Genomic DNA, 25,869 nt, shown 5'->3' on the forward strand with positions numbered 1-25,869 from the left:
AAGGGGATAACGATGAAGAAAGGAACGGATATGCGACTTAAGGGCTATTGTGATTCCGACTATGCGAGTTGTCCATTGACGCGGAGGTCAAAAAGTGGCTATTTTGTTTCATTAGGGCAGTCACCCATATCGTGGAGGGCAAAGAAACAAGTCACGGTAGCTAAATCCACAGCGGAGGCGGAGTATAGGGCCATGGCAGCCGCAACGAGTGAGTTGATATGGGTTAAATCTTTTCTTGCTTCTTTAGGAGTGTTTCATGTCAATGAGATGGATTTGTATTGCGACAATCAAGCTGCAATTCACATAGCGAAAAATCCCGTGTTCCACGATAGAACGAAACACATCGAGGTCGATTGTCATTTCATTCGACAACACATTGTTTCGAAGGAAATTAGGACATCACACGTGAGAAGCAAAGAGCAGATTGCGGACTTATTCACAAAGGCACTCGGAGGGGAGACATTCGATCATCTACAATACAAGTTGGGTCTTGGTGTTCCTAGAGCTCCAACTTGAGGGGGAGTGTCAAGAATAAGATCATATCTTTTGGTTATCTTGTGAATATTATTGTGATATGTAATTGTATTAGTTTAGGATATGGAAGATTGTGTAATAACTAATAGGAGGATATTTAGGAGGTAGTTTAGGTAAGTAGATAATGTTGAGATTGCATTGTATAGTATTTAACCTAGCTTGTATTACGTTTGACATCAATGAACTACCAGCATTCATAATCATATTACTTTTCACAGGGATGCAGTTTTATACGTTCAGTTTTCTGTTCAGTTTTAGTTTATGAGAATTAGGGTTCTTTAGTTTACAATTATTTTCTTCAATAAAAGTTATCTTCGCATTCGGTTTTGGATCTTTATTCGCTGCAATTTCATACGGTATTCTCTGTTCCAAATTTCAGTTTATTACTTTAATTTCTCTATAGTTAGATTTGCTAGTTAGGATTCCCAAAGCCGTGTTATTAATTTATGTTATTCGTTTGTTCAATTATTTCAATCATGAATTCAGTATCTTATTGCCTTAATTTTATTGCTATTTTCGTCATAGACATGAGTAGCTAAATACCTTGCTAGGATGTAGGCGAACTTAGCGTAGATGGCATATGAATAGGTGACCCTCGGATTAGGGCTTGGTCGATCGACTGGGGTAGCTGGTCGATCGATCGAAATGGGTTGGTCGATCGATTTCGAGTAGTATTTGGTCGATCGACCGACTTCGTGACTAATTTGCTTCGTTTAATTCGTTAAGTGCTATTGATACGTGTCTTTTATATGCTGTTTTACACCCTATTTTACACGCATTTCAGAGCTCATTTAAGTAGTTTATGCTACTATTCTCCCTATTTCCGTCTACTTTCGTGTTTTTGTACATTATTGCAGAAATGTGAAGAATCCAGCGGAAATCAAGCTAAATCCGTCCCCGAGTATCTTGCATTGCATCTGACGTGAAGTATTTACTTAAGGAACGCGCTTGGTGCGCATTTCGAGGCCCGAAAGACAAATCCACGAGAAGTTAGAAGTCAAGTATCAGCTACTTCAGTCGATCGACTGATGCCCATAGTCGATCGACCAGACCACGAGTTCGGTAGCTCTTTGTTCAGCGAAGAGCAGTCGATCGACTGCCTTGCATAGTCGATCGACCAAGCCGCTAATTCTGACGTGAATCAAAAGATCGAGAAGTTGGAAGCCCATTATACACTAGGTTTAAGAATAAGAGTTGCGTACTTTCCCTTTATAACGTAACCTAGTTTACAGAAGTTAGGATCCAGTTTTGATCTAGCTTTTATTCAGTTTTCATTAAGTTCTTTATGAGTTTTAGAATATCAAATAATTAGGGTTCGGGATATTGTTTCGTACAATTTACTCTCGCATTTGGTTTGATCTTTCTTTTGAAATTTGGTCCGGTACTATTCTGTTCTTATTCCAGTTTATTACTTTATTTGCATTTATAGACATAGAATTGCTAGTTTGTATCCCAAGGCCAATTATCGTTTATGTTATTTGCTTATTTAGTCGTTTCAAGCATGAATTCAGTAGGTTTATTCATCAATCTTGTTGTTATTTTTATCGTAAGCATGAGTAGCTAAATTATTCGTGCTAGGATGTAGGGAATCTGTAGGTTAGGCGGCGTAGAATTATGTAGACCTGAAATCGCGTGTCAGTCGATCGACTGGGTCCCCTCGTCGATCGACTGGCCACGTGAGTTGTGTTTCTTTTTAATTGTTTTAATTGTTATATTTGACGAATCGAGTGCACGCGACTAGTTGAATGTTTAGGAATTGACCGACCCAATAAAGATCGAAAGATAGGGAAGGGAGATAGCCTGCCTAATTAAGACGACTAAATTAATAAGATCGAGAAATGATTAATTTAGCCTTTTAGTCACTTTTCAGGACGAAAGTTAGTATTAGTGATATTAGGGACTTGTAGCGAGATCGAAAGATGCTACCTGTGAGAGTGGACCGAGAAGACCTCTTATTTTCCCGTCTCACGTGATTGTTTTAGACCTACCTAGTTTCTTTGCCGAAACTATAGTGAACCGACCATCCTTGCACCCTTTTAATACCTGTTTTCATCCGTTTATTTAGTTTATTGTCTTTTATTGCCTTTAGCTATAGACCAAATCAACTCAAAACCCCCACATCATTGTTACCTTAAGACCGAAATTAAGACAGCTAGAAATTACATCTGCCTCTCTGTGGTTCGACCCGACTGCCGCTAGCTATAGTTGTAGTTGGAATTATAAATTTATTTTTGACACCTCACGACGGGTATCAGCTATATCTATCAATGAGACCTAGCGGAGACTTGTTAGATGCTTAGTTTTGACCAACCCGTAGATCGAAAGATAGGGAAGGACTTAAATTAACGATTTAAGACGGCTAAATTGCTAGACTGAAAGGTAAGTGATTTAGGCATTAGGATTATTAACGAAAGTTAGTAATAGTGACACCTAGGGACTAATAGCATAGACCGAGAGGGGCTGTTAGTTGACTTGGACCGAGAGGACTTGTCATACCCATCACCCACGACTGTATTTCGAGACCTACCTAGACTTATATGCCATCGTAGCTATAGTGACCCGATCATCCTAGTTTCTTTTTATTATTTATCTACATCTTTATTTTTATTCGCTTATTTTTATTTGTTCATTTATTTCGTTGCATTTAGAATAGTTAATCCAATCAAAACCCCCACAATTGTTACCTTAAGACTAGAATTAAAACAATAGAAACTCCCCCGCCTCTCTGTGGTTTGACCCTGTTACCACTAACTTCTGTTAGTTTTAATAGGTATTATAAATATTATTTTTGGTGCACACAACGACAGGCATCAAATTTTGGCGCCGTTGCCGGGGAGGCAATGCCAGTTTTTATTGTTTTATTATTTTAGTCTTAGTTTAAGGAACTTTTGTTCCTTAAACTTTTCTCATCTTTTTATTGTAGTTTATTCTTATGCGCAGGTCTCAACAAGGCGAATTATTTCCCCTTGATCTTAAGCTAGAGAGGACCCTGCGAGTTAAGAGAAGGCTATTTCAAGAAGCACAGTCCGAGGAAGAGCCTAGTTCTCGGACAAGTTTCTACGAGAACGAATTGTTTGAAGAAAACCCACCACCATCTCCAGTTTCTTCAGCTGAGACCGTCACATCTCCAGACATGGCTGAGGAAGCAACTATAGTCAGTCACTCCGAGCCAACAGCTGCGAATCTTTATAAGGGATTCGCATTACCAGGGGAGGACAGAAAATTCGAGCCGAAGCCTTCTTATATTAACTTGGTTGAGAGAAACCAATTCGGGGGAGCTGCAAATGAAGATGCAGCCAAGCATATGGAGACATTTATTGATTACTGTTGTTCCATACCCCCACCAACCGGTGTGACCCAGGACCAGGTGAAGGAAACGATGTTTATATTCTCACTCCGTGATGCTGCAAGGGAGTGGTACAGAGACCTGGATCGAGTTGCTAATGGGATCACCGACTGGAATTCCTTGGCCTGGAGTTCTACAAGAAATATTTCTCTGCCTCGAAGACGAATGCCATTAGAGCTCAGATCACGAGCTTTAAACAGGGGCCTGATGAGAACTTTCATGAGGCATGGGTCCGTTTCAAGAAGCTGGTGCAAACCATTCCGCACCATGGGTTCGAAAAATGGAGGCTATGCAATCAATTTTATAATGGGCTTTATGACGATCAGAGGGCTATCCTGGATGCGGCAGCTAGTGGCAGATTCCAGGAGAATTTGGGAGAGACTAAGGGGTGGAAAATCATTGATGATTTGGCCACCCATAAAGCTGAGTATGGGAATTCCAGGGAAAATCAAAGGAGAAGTGCTGAATCCCCTTCTGTAGCTGCATTAGAGGCTCTAACGGCGAGATTCGATAAGTATGAGCTGGGAGGAGTTTCAAAAGGAGGGATCTATCAAGTAAATGCTATGTCAGACGGTCCTTTCGTCTGCAAAAGATGTGGAGCTGAGGGACATGTTTCAGATTATTGTCCTCATCCCTATGAGTCTTGTGCTGCCTTTCAACATTATAGGCAGACGAACGCCTATTTTGAGCCGAATGTCCATCCGAACTTGAGATGGAGTAGCCAAAATGTCCTAAATCCAACTCCACCTCCACAGCAGCAGCAGCAGCAGCAAAGCTATGTACCCCCTCATAAGCAACAACAGTTCCAAAAGCCTTCGTATGTCCCTCAGCAGCAGCAGCAGTCCCAAGGCTCTGATTTTTCCGAGTTGAAAATTTTGTTGCTGAAAGAGTCTCAAGCTAGAGAAGCTGGAATGAAGACGTTGGAGAGCCAAATTGCTCAATTGGCTAGCAAGAACACAACCCGAGCTCCGGGACATTTACCAACGCTGACGAATAAAAAAGAGACCCTTAATGCCATTACTACTCGGAGTGGGTCTACACTTGAGGGTCCCAAAGCTGAAAAGGGTAAAGGAAAGAAAAAGGCTGCTGAGAAAGGGAAGAATAAAAACGAAAAGAAGAAGAATAGCAGCACAGGCAGTCGATCGACCGTCCCACCCAGTCGATCGACCACAACCACTATTCCAGAAGCAGTTCCTGATGTTTCTGGAAATTCGGGAAAAATTGACCCTGGTCGATCGACCGAGGAGAGTGGTCGATCGACCACTGATGCTGCTGATCCCGGGGTATTTCGTCCCTCTATGCCCGATAACTTGAGGGATTTTCTTTTCCGGAGTGAGAGTACTCCGAGATTCTTGAGGCAAGCTCCAAACGCGGATGGTTCCATTCCAGTCCCATATCCGGAGAGGCTAATTCCGACCAAAGAACAGGTATCTTTCGATAAATTCAAAAATGTGATCCGTAGTTTAAATGTTCAGGTACCTTTCCTTGAGTTGGTCAATCAAGTGCCCGCTTACATGAAATTCATGAAGCAGCTTTTAACTAAAAAGCGGTCACTTGAGCCTGTCCAATCCGTGGCTTTTACAGAGGAGTCTAGCTATTATTTGACCCAGACTACCCCCCGGAAATTAGCTGACCCAGGGAGTTTTTCTGTCCCATGTTCTATTGGCACCTTTCCCATAGAGAAAGCCTTATGTGATTTGGGGGCTAGCATTAGTGTCATGCCTTTAAGTCCAGCAAAGAAATTAGGCTTGACCAAATTTGCCGTGACAAACATGACCGTTCAGATGGCTGATCGCTCTGCGGTCCAGCCAATAGGAGTCTTAGAGGACATTCCTGTCCAAATAGGGAAGTTCTTTTTCCCTGTGGATTTCGTTATCTTAGACATGCCCGAGGATGCCCATATCCCCATTATCTTAGGGAGACCATTTCTGCACACTGCTGGTGCGGTTATTGATGTTGGCTTAGGGACCTTGACCTTCAAAGTGGGCAAACAGTCCATTGTTTTTGCTCAAACCATTAGAAAGAAGGATCATATGTGGGTTGTTTCATGTAATGCTATTTCTGCTAAACCGTCTTATCTGGTCATTTCTGATGTTCCTGCTTTATTGCCTGTATCCATTATTCTGCTATTGTGACACCTCCGCCTGATTGGGAGCAAATTGGAGGACGATTTGCCTATTTCATCTATTGCAGGAGCTGGTTTGGGGAAGGATGAGCTTGAGTTACTCCGTTGAGCCTATTGTTCAAATAGGTGGTCTTGGATGCTTGAGTTATGGCACCGACGAGGAGCCTGATGAGGATGAGCCGGCCAAAGTTACAATTTCTGACTTGGAGCTTGAGAAGTCAGATGACGAGTGGGAGGATGCGTCAAATGTAGATCCGTCGGACGATGTTGTGGATTGGACTGCTGAGAAGATAACCACGGTGGAGGCCACTTCATATAGCCAGAAGCCATGGTCGGAGATTTTCCGCATTTTTCGCGGATAAACATTTTATTGCTTGAGTTTTAAGACAATTTATCGCATTTAAGACTATTTATTGCTTTTGTGTGCGCGAAACTTCGCTCCTTCAAGTTTGTTTAGGATTTTTGGACCTTTAGAATATTACTTTGGGTTTTGCGCGATTTTGGGCGCGTTATTATGTGCTTTTGCAGGTATATAGACCATATTAGCTCAAGTTATTGAGCTAATTGAAGAAATCAGAAAGTTACAGCACGTTTTCTAGTCGATCGACTGCCTCCTATGGTCGATCAACTGGGCTGCGAATTCCAGAAGCTCCTGTTGCTGTTCACCTTGGTCGATCGACTGGGTGATGTGGTCGATCGACTACCCAAACCTGCTGTACCTGTTTTTGATCATTCCCCTGCTGAGTTTGGTCGATTTGCGGAGACAAGGGAGTACTCCCTTCACTTTATTCTCCGTTTAATTTCTGATTTCTTCTGTTTTTTCTTATTTTGCACATAATTTTACCGGCCCAATTTTGTTTTTCTCGAATTACGCGCGGTATCTTTTGTTTGTCTTTTCAGGTACCTATGGTAGCACTGCTAGCTACTGAAACCTCCTAGCTCACGCTGGTTTGGGGAGGTTTCCTTTTGCTGCGCTTAAAGTCTTGTGAGTTTCTCAGTCATTACCTTCATGTCTTATTTATTTATTTAACGCAAATTCCCATTTCCTTTAATATTTCCATCACATGATTTTGCACAATGGGGACATTGTGTGATTTGGTTTGGGGAAGGGTTTTGCGTCGCATTCATATGTTTTATTGCATTTCTGTTTCACGTTTACATTTTTCAGTTTGCATTGTTGTTTAATTTCCTATATATATACAAAATTCCAAAAAATTTCAAAATTTTTAAAAAATGCACGTTTATTTTAGCATATAGGTCGAGTCGGAACGGTAGTATTTCCATGATGACATTGCATTTGCATTTGTTTACGCCTAAGCCTTGCTAATTGACATGTTATTAGTAGAATTACATATGCATAGTCTACGAGTTTTCGTTAATTATTTTCTGAACTTGAGACTTGACTTTGATTTTTGGCAAACTACATCATTTTCTGAGGTTTAGAGCTTATAACTGGTGACATTCATGACCAGTTTATCTAAGATTGTGAGTAGTTACTCCTTATGAGACATGTTACATTAATTTGCATAAATATGAACTTAATCTACTTAATACCTGTATGCATTCGGTTTGTGGTTTGTTGACACATGTGGTAGAGGTTCCCCTTTATTTATTTTGCCCATGAAACTCCTCATAGCCAAATTAAGCCTTTTGTCCCTTAACTACATCCTATATTTAGCCTGCCTTTGTCAAGCTAGTAGTATTAGTTTTTGGGAATGTGTTTATTGCGGTTTGGTTATTATGCTCCTATTGAGATGATGTTGGATGAAAGAATGAAGGAGGAAAAAGAATTGAGAAAGTTGAAAAGAAAGAAAAGAAAAAAAAGAGAAGAAAAATGATTCAAAAAAGAAAGAAAAGAAAAAAGAAACGAGTGCTGTAGAATCCGGTCGATCGACTGACCATATTGGTCGATCGACTGCATCCCGAGAAAAAGAAAGTTCGAAAAAATCACATTCTTCATTTGTTACGAGTTGGTGATTTCTACTCCCATTTTATCATTTATATTCTTTGGGGAGTTAACTTTTATGGAGGTTGTGAGTTTTGTGCCTTGAATTGGCACCATCTTGTATCATTTACATTGAGTTTGAAGTTGGGATTCGCTTATAGTTTGGATTGAAGTTGCTAGCTTGGCTTATTACTCCTCATATCCAAATTCATTTTAGCCCCTTCTTACCCTTTACCTCACATATCCATATTTACCTCGGCATGTGTCATGGTCATTTGTTGGTTGGAATGCGTATGTACGGTTGTAGAGATCATTTTCATATTAGATTGCAGGCATGTTCTTATAGGTCGTAGTTAGGTGAGAGTCATTACAAAATTACTTCTTTCTATCTTTTACATATAATCACCTTATGCTTATTTGAGTGAAATGAGCGACCCGTGAGAGTCCAATTTGATAAGTCTCTACAGTTGACGGTTCAGAAGTTTTTAACGACTTCATAACTCGTTTGCATGATTCATGTTACTAATTGATTGTTGGTTGTTGCATTAAATTGGTTTAGGCTTTACATGTTGCATTTCGCTCTGAGATTGAACTCGTTCCAATTAGGTTTTAGGACCGAGTCTAGTTCTTGCTTGGGGACAAGTAAGGGTTTGGTTTGGGGAAGTTTGATGCGTGTCTTTTATATGATGTTTTACACCTCATTTTACACGCATTTCAGAGCTCATTTATGTAGTTTATGCTACTATTTGCCCCATTTCGTCTACTTTCGTATTTTTATGTAATATTGCAGATTTATGCGGAAATGAGTAGAAATTGAGCTAAATCAGTCCCCGAGTATCCTGCATTGTATTTGACGTGAAGTATTTACTTAAGGAACGAGCTTGGTGCGTATTTCGAGGCCCGAAAGACAAATCCACGAGAAGTTAGAAGTCAAGTATCAGCTACTTCAGTCGATCGACCGCTGCCCTTAGTCGATCGACCAACCCACGAGTTCCAGTAGCTACTGTTCAGCGAAGAGCATTCGATCGACTGCCTTGCATGGTCGATCGACCACACCGCTAATCAGACGTGAATTGATAGAACGAGAAATCCAAAGCCCAAGCTATATTAGGTTTAGGAATAATGTTACGTTATATTCCTATATAACGTAACCTGACATTAAGCAATGGGATGCAGTTTTATACGTTCAGTTTTCTGTTCAGTTTTAGTTTATGAGAATTAGGGTTCTTTAGTTTACAATTATTTTCTTCAATAAAAGTTATCTTCGCATTCGATTTTGGATCTTTATTCGCTGCAATTTCATACGGTATTCTCTGTTCCAAATTTCAGTTTATTGCTTTAATTTCTCTATATTTAGATTTGCTAGTTAGGATTCCCAAAGCCGTGTTATTAATTTATGTTATTCGTTTGTTCAATTATTTCAATCATGAATTCAGTATCTTATTGACTTAATTTTATTGCTATTTTCGTCATAGACATGAGTAGCTAAATACCTTGCTAGGATGTAGGCGAACTTAGCGTAGATGGCATATGAATAGGTGACCCTCGGATTAGGGCTTGGTCGATCGACTGGGGTAGCTGGTCGATCGACTGAGTCGGTTGGTCGATCGACTGGAGTAGCTGGTCGATCGAATGACTTCGTGACTGATTTGTTTCGTTTAATTCGTTAAGTGCTATATCTATCAATGAGACCTAGCGGAGACTTGTTAGATGCTTAGTTTTGACCAACCCGTAGATCGAAAGATAGGGAAGGACTTAAATTAACGATTTAAGACGGCTAAATTGCTAGACTGAAAGGTAAGTGATTTAGGCATTAGGATTATTAACGAAAGTTAGTAATAGTGACACCTAGGGACTAATAGCATAGACCGAGAGGGGCTGTTAGTTGACTTGGACCGAGAGGACTTGTCATACCTATCACCCACGACTGTATTTCGAGACCCACCTAGACTTATATGGCATCGTAGCTATAGTGACACGATCATCCTAGTTTCTTTTTATTATTTATCTACATCTTTATTTTTATTCGCTTATTTTTATTTGTTCATTTATTTCGTTGCATTTAGAATAGTTAATTCAATCAAAACCCCCACAATTGTTACCTTAAGACTAGAATTAAAACAATAGAAACTCCCCCGCCTCTCTGTGGTTCGACCCTGTTACCACTAACTTCTGTTAGTTTTAATAGGTATTATAAATATTATTTTTGGTGCACACAACGACAGGCATCACCTTGTTATCGCAAAAGAGAGGAATAGGTAGCTTAACATGTACCCTGAAATATGTGAGCAAGCCAGCCAACCACACCAACTCACTCGTAGTATAGGACATACTACGATACTCTGCCTCTGCTGAGCTCTTACTAACAGTGAGTTGCTTCTTGGTTTTCCAAGAAACAAGAGAATTCCCTAGAAAGATACAATAGCCACTTAGAGACCTACAACTGGAAGCACAAGAGCCCCAATCCGCGTCACTGTAAGCTTGTAAACTGAGTGAAGCAGTAGAAGAATAAAACAAACTAGCATTAACACTCCCCTTTAAATATCTCAGAAGATGTTGGGCTGCTTGGTAGTGTGGCTCCCGTGGTTGACTTAGGAACTGGCTTAAGTGTTGAACACTGTAAGCTATGTCTGGTCTGGTCAAGCTCAAATATAACAGCCTGCCTATGAGTCTTCTGTACACCTCAGGATCAGGAAGCAATGGACCCTGATCAACTGTAAGCTTCAGACCCTTCTGCATAGGGAAAGAAGCTGCCTTGCAGTTTTCATAACCAGCATCTTTCATAATGTCTAAAACATATTTCCTTTGGTTCAACATTATCCTAGTCTCATTCCTCCCAATTTCCAATCCCAAAAAATATCGCATTTCTCCCAAGTCCTTAATAGTGTACTTAGAATGCAAGTCTGCTTTTAATGTACCTAAAGCAATCAGATCATCTCCTGTCAGCAGGATGTCATCTACATATACCAAGACAAGGGCCAATTTATTTGTCAAAGGATCCTGTTTGGTGAAGAGTGAATAGTCATGTCTTGACTAAACATATCCAAGATGTAAGAGAAACTTGGTCAATTCTTGATTCCATTGCCTGGAGGCTTGTTTCAGGCCATATAATGATCTAATGAGCCTGCAAACCTGTCCTTCTTTAGCTTTGGTATAACCATGGTTTCATGTATACCTCTTCATCAATATAGCCATGAAGAAAAGCATTATTGACATCAAGTTGAAATAATGACCATTTTCTGATTGCTGCTACTGCTAGCAAAGTCCTCACAGTAGTAAATTTTGCAACGGGAGAAAATGTATGTTTGTAGTCTTTATCCTTTATCTGATTAAAACCTTTAGCCACAAGACGAGCTTTGAACCTTTCAACAGTCCCATCAGCCTTGTGTTTTATCTTGTATACCCACTTACTCCCTATAGCTTTCTTATTCTTAGGCAGTTGAGTGAGTTCCCAAGTGCTATTCTTCTCTAGAGCCAACAATTCCTGATCCATAGCTGCAACCCATCGAGGATTCTTACTAGCTTGACTATAATAGCTAGGCTCTACCTCTTTAATTACATTAGACAGGGAAGACTTATAGCTTGGATCAAAATCATGAAGTTGTTGAAGGATTGCTGTATAAAATGCTGAAGAAGTTGCAGGACAGTGATAACCAGACAATCTTACAGACTGTTGTCTCTTCCTGCTGGATCTTCTGACATTATCTGATCCTGCAGGTGGTTTAGACTGTATACGAAAATCTCTAGTAGTAGGAGTAATATTATTACTATCTTGTTGTAGGTTACTGATATTTTTATTATCAGGAATATTACTATTATTTGATAAAGAATTCTCAATACTATTAAGATCAGAAACAAAATCAGCTGCAACTTGCTGAATGTTAGTAGTCTTAAAAGGATAGCAATGCTCATAAAAGACAACATCTCTATTAACAAACACATCATGTGTATCCAAATCATAAAGTTTGTAGCCTTTTTGAGCAGGGGGGGTAACCAATGAACAAGCACTTTCTAGCTCGAGGCATAAACTTATCTGTGACAGTTGGTGGCCTAGTTGCATAACATAATGTACCAAAGACTCTTAATTCATCATATGCTAGCTTAGTATGAAACAACAACTCATGTGGGGTTTGCCAATTAAGAACAGAAGAGGACATTTTATTAATCAAATAGGTAGCAGTTAACAAACAGTCCCCCCAAAACCTAATAGGAAGTTGTGCATGAAATCTCAGTGCTCGTGCAGTTTATAATAGATGACGATGTTTCCTCTCCACCCTACCATTTTGTTGTGGTCTACCAAAAATACTTCTTTGGTGTATAATACCTTTGGATGCAAAATAATCATTACATTTGGTTTGAAAGAATTCGGTGCCATTATCAGATCGTATAACTTTAACCCTTGTACTAAATTGATTCTCTATTAGATTTATAAAATTCTGAATTAACTCAGGAACCTGAGTCTTATGCTGTAACAAAAAAGTCCAGGTACTCCTGGTGTAATCATCAAGGATAGTCGAAAAGTCTGAGCACCAGTCCTATCAGGGGTTCTATATGGCCCCCATAAGTCCATGTGAATAAGATCAAAACATTGCTTAGCATGAGAAAGACTTCTATAGAAAGGTAAAGAATGATGTTTAGCCAAAACACATGTTTCACAAACCATTTTATTAACACCTTGCATTACAACAGGATTTACATGCTTCAACTTTTCAACAGATGGATGTCCAAGCCTAGAATGAAAAATAGCTACATTTAACTGTCTAGCAGCACTGAATGAACTCAGGCTAGTATTATTACAAACTTTTTGAAAAACAGGTACTCTAATAGTATATAAATCTCCTGATCTGTTACCCTGAGCAATTGTTCTTTTACTTGAAAGGTCCTGAAATAGACAAATATCCTTTAGAAAAGTAACAACTAAGTGGGATCTTGAAATAAGCTTTCCAACAGATAACAAATTAGGCTGGAAATCAGGGATTAGCAAGACATCAGACAAAGTAATATTATTGGTTAAATAAACTGTACCAGTTTTGAAAACTTGTTTAACTGTGCCATCAGGTAATGTAACAAGCAATGGACAGGACAAATTGACAATATTACACAAAAGGGAAGCATCTGAAGTCATATGATCAGTGGCACCAGTGTCAATAACCCATTCCTTATAACATGAAACAACTCTACTGATAAAAGAGTAAGCAGAAGAAATGCCTGCAAAATGGCTATAAGCTTGAGAGTTAGGATCACAAGAATGAGAAGAATTAGATTTATCAGATAAAGCTTGCATAACCTTGGAAGTAACAGAATCTACAATGCCCTGCACTATATTTGGTGCAACAGAAGAAGCCTGAGGAACCCCAGCAGATGCTGTAGCATTCTGAATCCCAGCAGAAGTGGATGCAGTCTGAGCAGGAACAAAACTTGGAATGGTTGATGTCCCTTGAAAATAGTTCGCTGGTGGAGCATAACCAAAAGATGTAGGATAAAAAGGATTAACATAAGGAGCAGCATTCTGAGACATAAGACCACAGACAGGAGCATACTCAGCATCCTGATTATAACTGGCCTCTACAGTATTTGCAGTAGTGTGACTGGCATAAGGAACAACTTCAGCTGAATTAGCAGCCTTCTTTGCCTGCTTACCCTTCCAGGCCTTGAACTTGTAGCAATGTTCAATGATATGCCCTTTAATGTCACAAAATAAACAGGTCTGTAGTTGATAACAATCTTCAGTTTTATGATTATTTTTACCACACTGAGCACAAGAAGCAGCAAACTGTCCAGGAACAACAGGCTGCTATCCCAGAACACCAGGCTGAAGAGAAGTGTCCTTAGAACGTTTGTTCTTTTGATTGTCCTCAGTAGACTTATGATTAGCAAACCTTTTCTTGGCAGCATAAACAACAGTTTTAAGACTAATAGAACCATTACTGTCATAAATAGTCTTTTGCCGCTCAATCTTTTGCAAAACCCCTAAGGCTCTATTAATGGGAGGAAGAGGATCCATGGATAACAAAGAAGACTGTACTTGTTCATATCCAGCATGTAATCCCATTAATAACTGGATTAATTTTGACTGTATCTCCCTTTCTATCATCCTTTTTAGCATGTGACAGGTGCATTTAAGCATGACTCCACAAGTACATTGAGGCAATGGGTCCAGATTATCTATATTTTCCCAAAGTCCTTTGATTTTTCCATAATAATCCAATAAAGATGCATTTTCTTGTTTAACATTTGCAAGTTCTTTCTTTAATTCATACAGTTCAAGCACATTCAACTGACCAAAATGCTCAACTAATTCTGACCAGAGATGTTTAGACGATTGTGTATACTGAAAACTATCTTGCAAACTTTTGATCATAGAGTTCTTAATCCAGCGAGAAACAAATATATCACAACGAATCCAAGCATTATACCTTTTGTCAGCTTTATCAGGAATTGAACATTCGCCAGAAATAAAACCAATCGTGTTCTTTGAGAGAAGCGTCTGAATGATCTCACGCTGCCATTGTCGAAAATTGGAGCCATCAAACAAAGTTTCAGAAAGCTTTAACCCAGGTTGATCAGATGGAGATAAGAAAAGCAGATCATCAAGAGGAGAATACAAAGAATCTTGAGTAACAGACTGTGAATTCAAATCAGGCTGTGACATGATTGAAGTATGTAATGACTAATTGTGATGAATTTGATGAAATTGATGAAATTGATGAAGAAATTCAAAGATTTAACAATGAATATGTTTGTATATATTTGAGAATTTTGTGCGGAAGGGATTTTGGATCAAACCACTGATACCATATAAAATATGATCAATCTAGATCATGGTAACAATTGTAAGAGAGAATAAGGAAGAAAGTATTAGAGAGATATAATTGATAACTTGTATATTGAAAACGTAATTAACAGAATACATGGAGGAAGAGTATTTATAGTTAGTTAGTTAGAGTTTGTTGGTTGGTTATGTTAACAACCTAACCGACTTATATTCTAACTAACACCCTTTATTCCATAAAATGCAATATCATTTCCCCTTTTCATGTGTACTCTTGTTAAACTCTTTGCTCATCCTCAACTTGTTGCTGTGAAAACAAAACCCTAAATTGAAATGCAATATTTACCACCCGAAATTTGGACTCAGATCTTATCAAAATTATGGGCAAAAACCCTATTAAAATTCATGTGTGTATGTAAATCTTGGTCTTTTATTATGGATGATCCTGATTTCATTCACACTCATCTTCAACTATCCCAAATCCCCAATTTAGTGAATAACAATAGATCATTATTAGCTCTTGAGGCTTTGGTTAATCGTCAACGTTGTTGGCCAGGCTGTTTGTTGACAATTCGTGATGCCCAAACACTTCGTAAAACCGGTCTCATTTTCAGGAATTCTGATTTGTAGTCGTACCGTATTATGGGTAGATGTAATGGGTTATTTCTTGTTAGTAGAAATGAGGATCCTCCTTTTCACCAGAACAAGGAATTGAGATTGTGGAACCCTTGTATTCGTAAATCATTGGTAATTCCCGCTTGCCCATTTCCCTCGTATTTGCTCAAGAATTGTCAATGTGTTTGGGTATGCTCCTGTTTGTAAGGATTATAAAATCGTTGTGATTGCATCAGAAAAAGGTGTTGGTGAAGAGCCTAGGACTAGAGGATGTATCTTGCAGTTCATACACTTCGTGAGTAACAATGGACTGTTAGAAATGATGGGTTGAATTTCAATTTCCCGACTACTGTTGCGATGTTTCAGCCATTTTATTGTTTATGGACTGCTGTTTTGTTGAAAGGAAAAAATGTTGGACCATGTCGATTGTCGAGTACTCCGTATATGGGATTTGCCAACTGTTTACAAGTCGCAATCCTACTCTTTGTAATTGCTTAAATTTTCAATATTTTCCTCGCTTATTTTGAAAGATGGTCGTCTCCTTAAATTAAATCAGGAAAGAATACAATTTTAATGTAAGAGGTTAACAATTTCGTGGGTACCCATTCGACACATTTAATAGATTATACAACCAGTTGTATATGTTGTACGGTGTAAAATCTTAGTTTTGTGATAAAGTATTTGAGTTTTATGTTAAATAATACGGAGTATGGGCTTTATTAGAAAGTAATGAACTAAACCATTTACACATTAAAAACATGAACTTTGAATTAGCTCAGAAAAAATACATATAAGCTCGAATTCTTATACCTTGGTTGTACAATGCTTATGGTACAACTGGATTGTGCCATTCGACATCAACCCATAAAATAAGCTAAAGTCTTGGGATGTAAAGCTTCAAATCGTCTAAATTCTTTTGTCATATTTTCCGCAAGAAATTTAAAATTCGATTTACTAAGAAGAAACAGTAAAATGAATAACTTACTATTGTGTTATGTTAACAATGCCAAACTTCCAAGATAACCATCCATGAAATCTATATTGAAATAACTTCTTTCTGAGCAAGCCTTTTCCGTGCCAGCTTTCAAGTCATAAACATATACTATCTGGATCATGGTCCGCGATTCTAAATAAAGATTACCATCATTCGTCTAGTATTTAAAAGATTTAGCACCGCGATCCAGATTATAGAGCTCAATCCAAGAAAATATGCAACTTGTTCTACTATCCCTTCTCCTGATCCATACGCGAATATGTCTTAAATTACCATCATAAATGGATTCATCTACAAGTGCAAGTGACTCATATAAGACTGCCAGATGACGCCTTGACGCATATTTAACATCAGGCAATTTGGCGCAAGTCAAGGCCTCACTCGACAGATTAAAACAAAGGTAATGTGTCTTCCCCGTTGTTATTTCAGCCCTAGCGAGCCCGTAAACACAACCTTCAAAATTCACGAAACGTGAAGACGATAAATGCTTGACATTGTCAATCAAACCTCTCTTGACTTTAGGTGAAGTCCATAAACGAGAACCAAGGTTATATACCTTGATTTTCAAATCATTCTTCTCCAAACTAAGTGCCACCACCTTATAACTATTACTCACCGAATCAAACCCAAACCCGAAAGAAACTTTTGGAGCTTTCTTCAACGGTCCATAAAGCGGTATATCAACAATTTTCTTAAGTGTTGGGTTCCATAAGAAAATCCCGTTTTCATCATTGTTGAAGCAAACAGTGCGGGCCAACAGGACTCCATCGACACAACCCTTTAATTTATATTTCATACAATCATTGTAATAGTTCAATCTTCTCAATTGTCGCAAAAGTTTCACTACTTCTAATATTCACCGACTTAAAGTAATCTGAGCAATAAGTGATTAAGTAGAACTTACAACCATGAATGTTATTCTTGTGTAATTGATGAAGATGGTGTTGATGGAAACTGGGTTCGCAGATAATCGAGTTCCATAATTTGCATACCACCCTTAACTTCAACAAATCTTTCGTCGGTAAACATGTCAAAACTTCGAATAATAGTTCCGAAGGTAGACAATTCATCCTATTTTTCATCTTCATTCTCGATCGAGTTGCATAATGGTGCATAATTGAGCGTAAAAAGGGTTTTCGAAATCGATTTTTATTACTGGTCATCAACAAAATTCTTCTATAGCTTCGGTATATTAGTGTTTAGGAAAAGATAAGCGTTTGTTTATTATCGTGTTTATTGTAAAATAGGTTTTATTGAGAAATTGTATGAATACTAACTAGTATGGATCCCGCGCATACATGCGCGGTATTCATAGATCTTTTACTTACTTTATAATGTATTATTTAAGGTTTAAAATTGACGTATTATTAATTTTTCATATTGTAATATGAGGATAAAAAATTAAAAATTAATTAAAAGAATTAAGTAAATTCATAAAATGTACTCCCTCCGTCCCGGTCATTTGTTGTCCTTTGGTTTTGGCACAAAGACCAAGGAAAGGGGAAGAGACCAATTACTAAATGACAAGTGGAATAAATTGAGTGTGAATGATCAAATTACTCATCAAATTCATTCTTAAAATAGAAAGGACAACAAATGATTGAGACACCCAAAAATAGAAAAGGACAACAAATGACCGGGACAGAGGGAGTATATTTTAATGAATTTTTTCATCACAAAACTAATGATTTCAATTTATAAATTATCTCAAATAATTTTAAAGTTTTTTTTTGTCATGAAATTAATAATATAAGTTCATAATTTTTTTATACGAACTAAATACTCGTACTTGGTAAAAAAAAAAATGCGAAACTAATAATATCAAATTTTTCGGTTTTTCATATACGAATTTTAGATTTATACCAGTTTTGTTTTATTTTTAAATTAAAAGATTATAATTTAATTAAAAAAAATTATAATGATTAAAGATTATATCTTAACTAAAAGATAATAATTTAATAAAAATAGAGTTTTGTTTCCTTATTTAGCCAACTTCTTTTTGGAGGAAAAACTATTGAAATTTTTTATTCTCTTAGTAGTAAAAATAAAGGGGAATGCAAGTTGAAAAAATATTATCCCCTTTTTAAATGTCATAGAATTATTTATTGTATGAAATAAATCAGTATGGCCTAGTCAAAGATATGATATAATGAAGCTCAAAGCCCAATATAGAGCAACTCATTTAGGCGGGAAAACTTGAGAATCTCTTATTCTTTTAGTTTAAGGGGGATGACATAAAAGATGTCTATTTATACTAACATAATATTTCTAGTTTCCTTATCTAAGTTAAGGAAATACAATATTCACATGAAAATATTTACAATTAGGAAAGTCTAGCAAGAAGAAACCCGGCTTGGTTTAGGAATTATTTCCAATAGTATTAGGATTAGTTTCTAGTTTTGCATATCACGGAAAGTGACAACATATTTAAGTATTAACTATTTGAGTATTTGAACATTTCTCAAAAATTATAATAAAATATATAAAACTTTCAACTCACATGGTTAAGAAAGACAGGTAGTTCGGAAAAGCGAGTTTTTTTAACTACGTTTGATTAAATTACTGCTCCGATAAAAATAGATTAATAAATCGCGAAATGCGCGAAAGTAGTAATGGACCCCCATAACTTTGTCTAATCGTGAGATTAAGCCCCTTAAGTTTCAATTGGAGTGATTAGGCCCCTTAACTTATATACAAAGTGAAAATCAACCCCTTACTCAAAATCTCATGAGAAATTGATATCTCATACCACAAATACAAATATTTAACTTACTACATAATCAAATTACAGAAAATAATACAAATAACAGAATTATAATATATTCTTGTAGAAAAAAAAATTATATTTGGGAAAAAATGCTAAAAATTTGGAAAAGAAAATGAAAATTTTAAAACTCCTGAAAAACAATATATATATTTTTTGCATGTTATTTATGTTTCATACCGTTAACTTTTTTTTATATATAAATTTTTGATAGAAAGATCGTTATTTTTTGCCAAAATAATTAAACCAAGAAATAAACACTTTTGTAGTCGAAATAAAGTCTATTATAAGGGATTTCTCAAGTTTTTGGCAAATTTATTTTTTTCCCCCGTTTTTTTTTTACAATTTTTGAGAATTGATAAAAAAATTTAGAATAAAAACTCAAAAAGACCTTTTTAAAGAATTAGATTTTTAAATTTTTTTATAAAAAATCCTATGTTGTGAATTAGTTTCAAAATATATATTTTTACATTATTTTTTTTTTCTTAGTTATCAATTTTTAAATTAAAAATATATATTTCCCAAAATCTAATTATATTTAAGGTTAAATATTTGTTTTGTAGTATGAGAAATTCAATTTCTCATGATATTTTGGAAAAGGGTTTGAATTACACCTTTTGTCAAACTAATAGGGCTTAATTACACTTTTTGTCAAACTAATGGGGCTTAATTACCCCAATTAAAACTTAAGGGGCTTAATCTCACAATTAGACAAAGTAATGGGGGTCAATTACTACTTTCGCGATTCAAAACGTAATATGATGATCAAAACTTCAGAGCATGTTATAAATTAGATTGATCCTTAAATATGATGATCAAAAGATAAGAACACCTTTTTTTTTGGGACGAAACGAACACATTAATATAAATAGGGAAATAAGTTCAATTACATCACGAGGAGGGTCAGGGTTTAGTACCGTACAAGCAGAAAGAAAGACCAAATTATAAAATAAGAGGTATGAGTTCAAATAAAACATCCATTCCGAGATCACCATCTGCAACCTTGTTTGCCTATTAACTAATAAACTTCTAATAACCGAATAACGACCTACTGTGTGGGTGTCCTAACAATGCTAAACTTTTTATATAACTATTATTCATGGATTTAACCCTTTTATCACTTCTTGAGCTGACCTTTTCCGTACCTGATTTCAAGTCATAAACAGATATATATTCATATGCTGACCATGATTTTAAATAAGCTTCACCATTCCTCGTCACATTTAGCAAAGTTTTACTTCTGCAATCCAGGTTATATAACTCTATCCAAGACTTGTTGGATGTCGTTTTATCTTTTCGCCTCATCCATACACGAATATGTCTTGAGTGCTTATACACCGAACAATCTACAAGTGCAAGTGACTCGTGTATGCTTGCCAAACTCCTCGATTCTTGATTTAGATGCCTTTCATATTTAAAATCGGGCAATTTTGAGCAAGTGAAGGCCTCACTCGACAAATTAAAACCAAGGTAATGTGTCACATTATTTGCCTTTCTCCCAACGCGAGCAAGCCAGTAAATCTCACCTTCAAAATTAAAGGTATGTGAAGTTTTCGACAAATACTTGACATTCTCAATCGAACCTCCTTTCTCCTTCGGAGAGGTCCAAGAACCGGAACCAAGGTTATATACCAAGGTTTTCTGATCATAAAACTTCAAATTAAGGGCCACCAGCTTATAGTTATTACTTCTCGTATCAAACCCGAACCCAAACCCAACATTACTATCCGTAAACTTCATCAACGATTCAGAAACCGGGATATCTATGACTTTCCCAAGCATCGGGTTCCATAAGAAAATCGCGTTTTGCCTACTATTGACCCGAGGCGAATTAACATGGAGCAACAAGAGCCCATCGACATAACCTCGTATCAATTTTATACCTCGACAGAATGCGCTTACGTCAATATTATGAACAGTCTCGGGAGTTCGACCACTACAGATATTCACGGCTGATGTTACAAAATCAGGCCAAGATGATCCGCTTGCGTAATAGTCTAGATCCGTTACTCTGTACCTACAATTTTGAAGGTCTTTCATGCGTAATTGATGAAGATAGTGTTGTTGATGAAACCTCTGATCATAAATAACCGATTTCCATAATTTACAAACGAACCTTAATTTCAACAAATTTCTCGCCGGTAGCCATTTCAAAACTTCTGATAACACTTCCGGAGGCAAAAAAGCGACCGTCTTTCTGATTTTCATACTCGAATCAACCTTATAATTTCGTACCTTTTGCGTAATTGCGTGCTACAAAGTGTCTTGACAATAATAATATATACTGTAAAAACTAGAAAATTATCAGGGTTTAGGGTTTGGTTTCTAATTTTCCGTATTTTATTTACAAATCAAATCGAATTGTCCATAGTATTGATGACCTAGTTGGCTATGATTTATATAATTAAATATTAAATATGGGCGTGTTATTGTATAAAAGAAACGTGTATTATAAGGACCGTTCTATAGCATAGGACGGGCCAAATAGAAGAATTAGCCCACTGAAAATATGAACCAAGAAAAAAATAAAGAAAACCTGGATACTAACGGTGACCTGGGAGTAGGCTGGGGGTGTTCACGAGCTGAGCCAAGCCCGAGCTTGGCCTTGCTCGGCTTGTGCTTAAGAACCAAAACTCGAGCTTGAGCTTACCCGAGCTTGAAAAAAATATGGTTGTTATAAAGCTTGCGAGCTTTAACGCGAGCTTGAGTCTAACTCGAGCCTATATAAAACTACCTATTTTAAATAACAAAGCTTGAAGGTTATATATAAGAATATTTGGCAAATTAGCTAGACGTTTATAATATGTGATACATAAATATAATAATGATAAAATATGAGCAATATCTTATGTATTTTTTTTTTGGATAAAAGGAACTTGCATTAAAGGAAAATAAAAAAGAGTTTAAGAGTACATCAAGGGGGCGGGTCGGGGGAAAGAGGCGCGGAGGCCAAAACAGAGTCGCTAGTACAAAGATCAACAACGAAAGGGGGGGGGGGGCATGAGCCCACTCAAAACAACCTAAGAAAGAACTAGTATCATGGACGGAGTGATGAGCAATAGCATCCGCCACACGGTTAGCAGTTCTCTCCTCAAAAACCAGCTTCAAATGGGGTGAGTCCTGCAAAATGGCCCTACACTCAAGAATGATGTTAGTATAAGGACCACAAGGGGCAATAGACTGCAAGATAGAGGTAACGGCATCTAGACAATCGGAGGCAATCAATACATTGTTCACAAGGACACTAGAATGTAAGATCCCTTCTCGGATGGCAAGGACCTCACAAAGGAAAGGGTCACGACCAGGGAAGCGAAACGACCAACCTAAAACCCATGACCCATAACAATCTCTAATGACACACCCCAGACTGGCTAAACAGGAAGAGGGGGAAAGAGCCGCGTCAACGTTGGCTTTATGCCAACCCAGCGGCGGAAGGGCCCAGCTAACAGGAAAGCTAAAGGCATCAAGGGGGCGGTACCGGTGTAGGGGGCAGTGAGGGTGCGGTCATTGGCTCGGGTCCAGGTAGAAGCTTGGTTGTAAATGGAGCGCAGAAGGAAAGGGAAGGACGGGGGTTGGGAGAGGAGAAGGTCAAATCGCAGCGCCTTAGCCAAAGGCGCCAAATGGCAAAGATGAAGAGGGTGTTCCAACCGGGGGAAGGGGAATTACAGTTGTCAAAGATCCAATGATGAAGATCAAAGGTGAAGAACGAGTGGGGAATATCTTATGTAATCACACAAGTTCGAGCCACTCGCAATCCTTTCGAGTCGAGTCAGCCTTTGCTCGCCTTGACTCGTTAAGCTCTCGAGCGCCGAGCTCGCACGAGCCGAGCTTTGACCGAGCCGATCTCGAGTAGCTCGCAAGTTGTCTCATCTCATTAAGACCCCTACCTGGGAGCATATTCTTCATCAAATAAATCCGTTTATCTCATCGTCGGGAACCACATTCCTGCCGCTTCCTCGGCAACTACCGTCGTCGTTCGTCGTACCCTCCGCCCCCATAGTTGGACATTGACTATGAAGACGCCCTCTCCGAGCAACGGAGATGATGATTACCAACAGCGGGTTCGAAATCCGATGGTTTTATTTTGATTACTCATGATTTTATATTGAAATTTTGAGTTTTTTATTTGTACTCCATTACTTCAGATAAGCTTTATTTTATTGTCCCATACACATAGTTTGATGATTATTATTTTTAACTTGAGGTTTCTGTTTCTTCTTTGGGGATCGCTAGCCGTTTAGTATGTCCTTCGTAACTTCCGGCATATGGGTGCAAGATCAGGACAACAAAAAGGAACCATGGACTCGAATGCTTTTATTTTCTGGAAAATCGAGATGGGATGGTCTTCTATTGTTTAAGATCTACAACATAGTCATGCTGAATTATCTTTACATAGGCAACAACAAAAACTCTAATAAACATAACTCGCAATTGTTCAACATTGATATACTTTGGAAAACTCGAATGCCTTTTTTTTTTCCATAACAATACGTAAATTTAGTATTTCCAACCTTAAACCTCAAACTAACTAAAATAAGAAAATATCACCCGGTAAGTAATTCAGAAAGTAAGAGGGTGTTGCATACAATTTAAGTTATTTATAGTACTCCGTAGCTTAAAACGACTCTTAAGCAGATATAAAGATATTACCTTGCATCGAGACTCCTATTTCTAGCCATATAACACGGCTACTCTACCCCTACGAACAATCGAAATTGTCTTTATTTTAATACGTCTATTAATAACTAATAAACTCCTAATAATTATTGAAATTAGTTGTTTTTTCGACTCTCGCTTAAGTCTAGGAAGACTTCATTGCTTACCTCATCCAATATCGTATCGGAAGGTTTTGTGAAACAAACGAAGGGAATAGCCTACTGTGTGGCTGTCCTAACAATGCCAAACTTTGTATATAACCATTTTCGAAGTTTAAATCCAATTCATTAGTTCTTGAGCCGACCTTTTCTTCCCCGGATTTCAAGTCATAAACATATAACGTTATTCTCCCATTCATCGACCATGATCTTAAATAAGCTTCACCATTACTCGTCAAATTTACCAAAGTTTTACGCCTGGTATTCAGCTTATATAACTCTATCCAAGAGTCTATGGAACTCGTATTGTCCTTTCGCCTCAACCATACACGGATATGTCCTGATTGCAAATAACTCGAACAATCTACAAGTGCAAGTGACTCATGCATGCTTAATAAACGCCTCGATTCTTGTCGTAGTCGTTTCTTATCATATTTAAAATCGGGCAATTTTGAGCAAGTGAAGGCCTCACTCGACAAATTAAAACGAAGGTAATGTGTCACATTATTTGCCTTTCTCCCAACGCGAGCAAGCCAATAAATCTCGCCTTCAAAATTAAAGGTATGTGAAGTTTTCGACAAATACTTGACATTCTCAATCGAACCTCTTTTCTCCTTGGGCGAAGTCCAAGAACCGGAACCAAGGTTATACACCTTGGTTTTCTTATCATAAAACTTCAAATTAAGGGCCACCAGCTTATAATTATTACTTCTCGTATCAAACCCGAACCCAAACCCAACATTACTATTCGTAAACATCATCAATGTTTTAGAAACCGGGATATCTATGACTTTCCCAAGCACCGGGTTCCATAAGAAAATCGCGTTTTCCCTTCTATCGACCCGACGTGAAGTAACAGAGAGCAACACGAGTCCATCGATGTAACCCAGTATAAATACTTTACCTCGACAGAATTCCTTTACGTCAATATTATCAACAGTCTCAGGAGTTCGACGGCTACAGATATTCAATGCTGATGTTGCAAAATCAAAGTATTTAGTTTGTCCGAAGTAACGGTATAGATTGAATAATTCGTACTCCCAACTTTGAATGTTTTTTGTGCGTGATTGATGAAGATGATGTTGTTGATGGAATCTCGGATCACAAATAACCGAGTTCCATGATTTGCAAACGACCCTTAATTTCAACAAATTTTCCGCCGGTAGCCATTTCAATATTTCTGATAATACTTCCGGAGGCAAATATGCGACGGTCTTTCTGATCTTCATACTAGTACTAGAAAATTCGTACCTTTTTTTTTTGGAGTAGTTGCGTGCTACAAAGGTGTCTGACCAATAATAATATATAAATACTAGTAATAGAAAATTATAAGTGTATTAGGGTTTGGTTTCTAATTTTCCATATTTTATTTACAAATCAAATCAAATAGTCCATATCCATATTTTTTATAACCTAGTTGCCTTTTATGACCTAACCCGTAGGCCGTAACCCCGTTCAATCCGACCTTTTTTTCCAGGGTCAAGATTCGAATATCTTGACCGGTTGATCCCCAATCGATGAATCAAGCCCGAATGATTCATCAATCAATCAAACAATCAATACTATATATTAAATCCAGAATCCAAGTAACTTCAATGCAATTAAAGAAAGTTATACAAATTAATTACACTATATAGTTTTAAATCAATAGCACCGTGTGATGGACCAGATTGAGGGATCTTAATGCAAATATTATATAGTTTGGGTAAAAATTAAATTATATAGAAGTTTGGTAATTTTCTTAAACATTTGTAATAGACTAAAACATTGTCAATTTCCTTAAAATAAAATAATTAATTAAGATGATCAATTTCAAGTAGACTAAAGAAAAAAGATGCTTGATAATTTTCCGAAACATTTAAAGAAGATTGGAAGATGGTCAATTTCCTTAAAATAAAATAATTAATTAGTACAAAAATGCACATTTATGATAATTATTATCATTATAAAATTATATATT

General features: G+C 37.4%; 4 protein-coding genes and 1 non-coding gene across 5 annotated transcripts; all 5 read right to left on the bottom strand.

Moving 5' to 3' along the window:
- Positions 1-4,047: 4,047 nt before the first annotated feature.
- LOC141639461 (small nucleolar RNA R71) lies at positions 4,048-4,154 on the bottom strand. The gene has a single exon (XR_012542534.1). It is a non-coding gene; the product is annotated as a small nucleolar RNA R71 (small nucleolar RNA).
- A 5,054-nt stretch (positions 4,155-9,208) lies between these two features.
- LOC141639457 (uncharacterized) lies at positions 9,209-14,602 on the bottom strand. The gene is made up of 5 exons (XM_074448579.1): positions 13,757-14,602; positions 12,405-13,702; positions 11,126-11,876; positions 10,225-10,950; positions 9,209-9,241 (listed from the first exon to the last, which is right to left on the bottom strand). The coding sequence occupies exons 1-5, from the start codon at positions 14,600-14,602 to the stop codon at positions 9,209-9,211; spliced, it is 3,654 nt and encodes a 1,217-aa protein (XP_074304680.1).
- Positions 14,603-16,488: 1,886 nt separating this feature from the next.
- On the bottom strand, positions 16,489-17,127 carry LOC141639458 (uncharacterized). The gene has a single exon (XM_074448580.1). The coding sequence runs from the start codon at positions 17,125-17,127 to the stop codon at positions 16,489-16,491; it is 639 nt and encodes a 212-aa protein (XP_074304681.1).
- Positions 17,128-20,124: 2,997 nt separating this feature from the next.
- On the bottom strand, positions 20,125-21,276 carry LOC141639459 (F-box/kelch-repeat protein At3g06240-like). The gene has a single exon (XM_074448581.1). The coding sequence runs from the start codon at positions 21,133-21,135 to the stop codon at positions 20,125-20,127; it is 1,011 nt and encodes a 336-aa protein (XP_074304682.1). The 5' UTR covers positions 21,136-21,276.
- Positions 21,277-23,914: 2,638 nt separating this feature from the next.
- On the bottom strand, positions 23,915-25,138 carry LOC141639460 (F-box protein At2g07140-like). The gene has a single exon (XM_074448582.1). It carries the CDS (start codon positions 25,136-25,138, stop codon positions 23,915-23,917), a length of 1,224 nt encoding a protein of 407 aa, XP_074304683.1.
- Between the last annotated feature and the right edge of the window lie 731 nt (positions 25,139-25,869).

The sequence above is a fragment of the Silene latifolia genome, unplaced genomic scaffold (assembly GCF_048544455.1).
Source record: "Silene latifolia isolate original U9 population unplaced genomic scaffold, ASM4854445v1 scaffold_398, whole genome shotgun sequence".
Lineage (NCBI taxonomy): Eukaryota > Viridiplantae > Streptophyta > Magnoliopsida > Caryophyllales > Caryophyllaceae > Silene > Silene latifolia.

Bases quoted from the DNA above. Each gene is read 5' to 3' on its own strand.
- LOC141639459 (XM_074448581.1), bottom strand. From the start codon at position 21,135: ATGAAAGACCTTCAAAATTGTAGGTACAGAGTAACGGATCTAGACTAT.
- LOC141639458 (XM_074448580.1), bottom strand. From the start codon at position 17,127: ATGAAATATAAATTAAAGGGTTGTGTCGATGGAGTCCTGTTGGCCCGC.
- LOC141639457 (XM_074448579.1), bottom strand. From the start codon at position 14,602: ATGTCACAGCCTGATTTGAATTCACAGTCTGTTACTCAAGATTCTTTG. The intron at 11,877-12,404 runs GTTCCTGAGTTA...GTTTGTTAATAG, and splicing joins TGTTACAGCATAAGACTCAG to AGATGTTGTCTTTTATGAGC. The intron at 9,242-10,224 runs GTACATGTTAAG...ATGAAATTGCAG, and splicing joins GCTTGCTCACATATTTCAGG to CGAATAAAGATCCAAAATCG.
- LOC141639460 (XM_074448582.1), bottom strand. From the start codon at position 25,138: ATGAAGATCAGAAAGACCGTCGCATATTTGCCTCCGGAAGTATTATCA.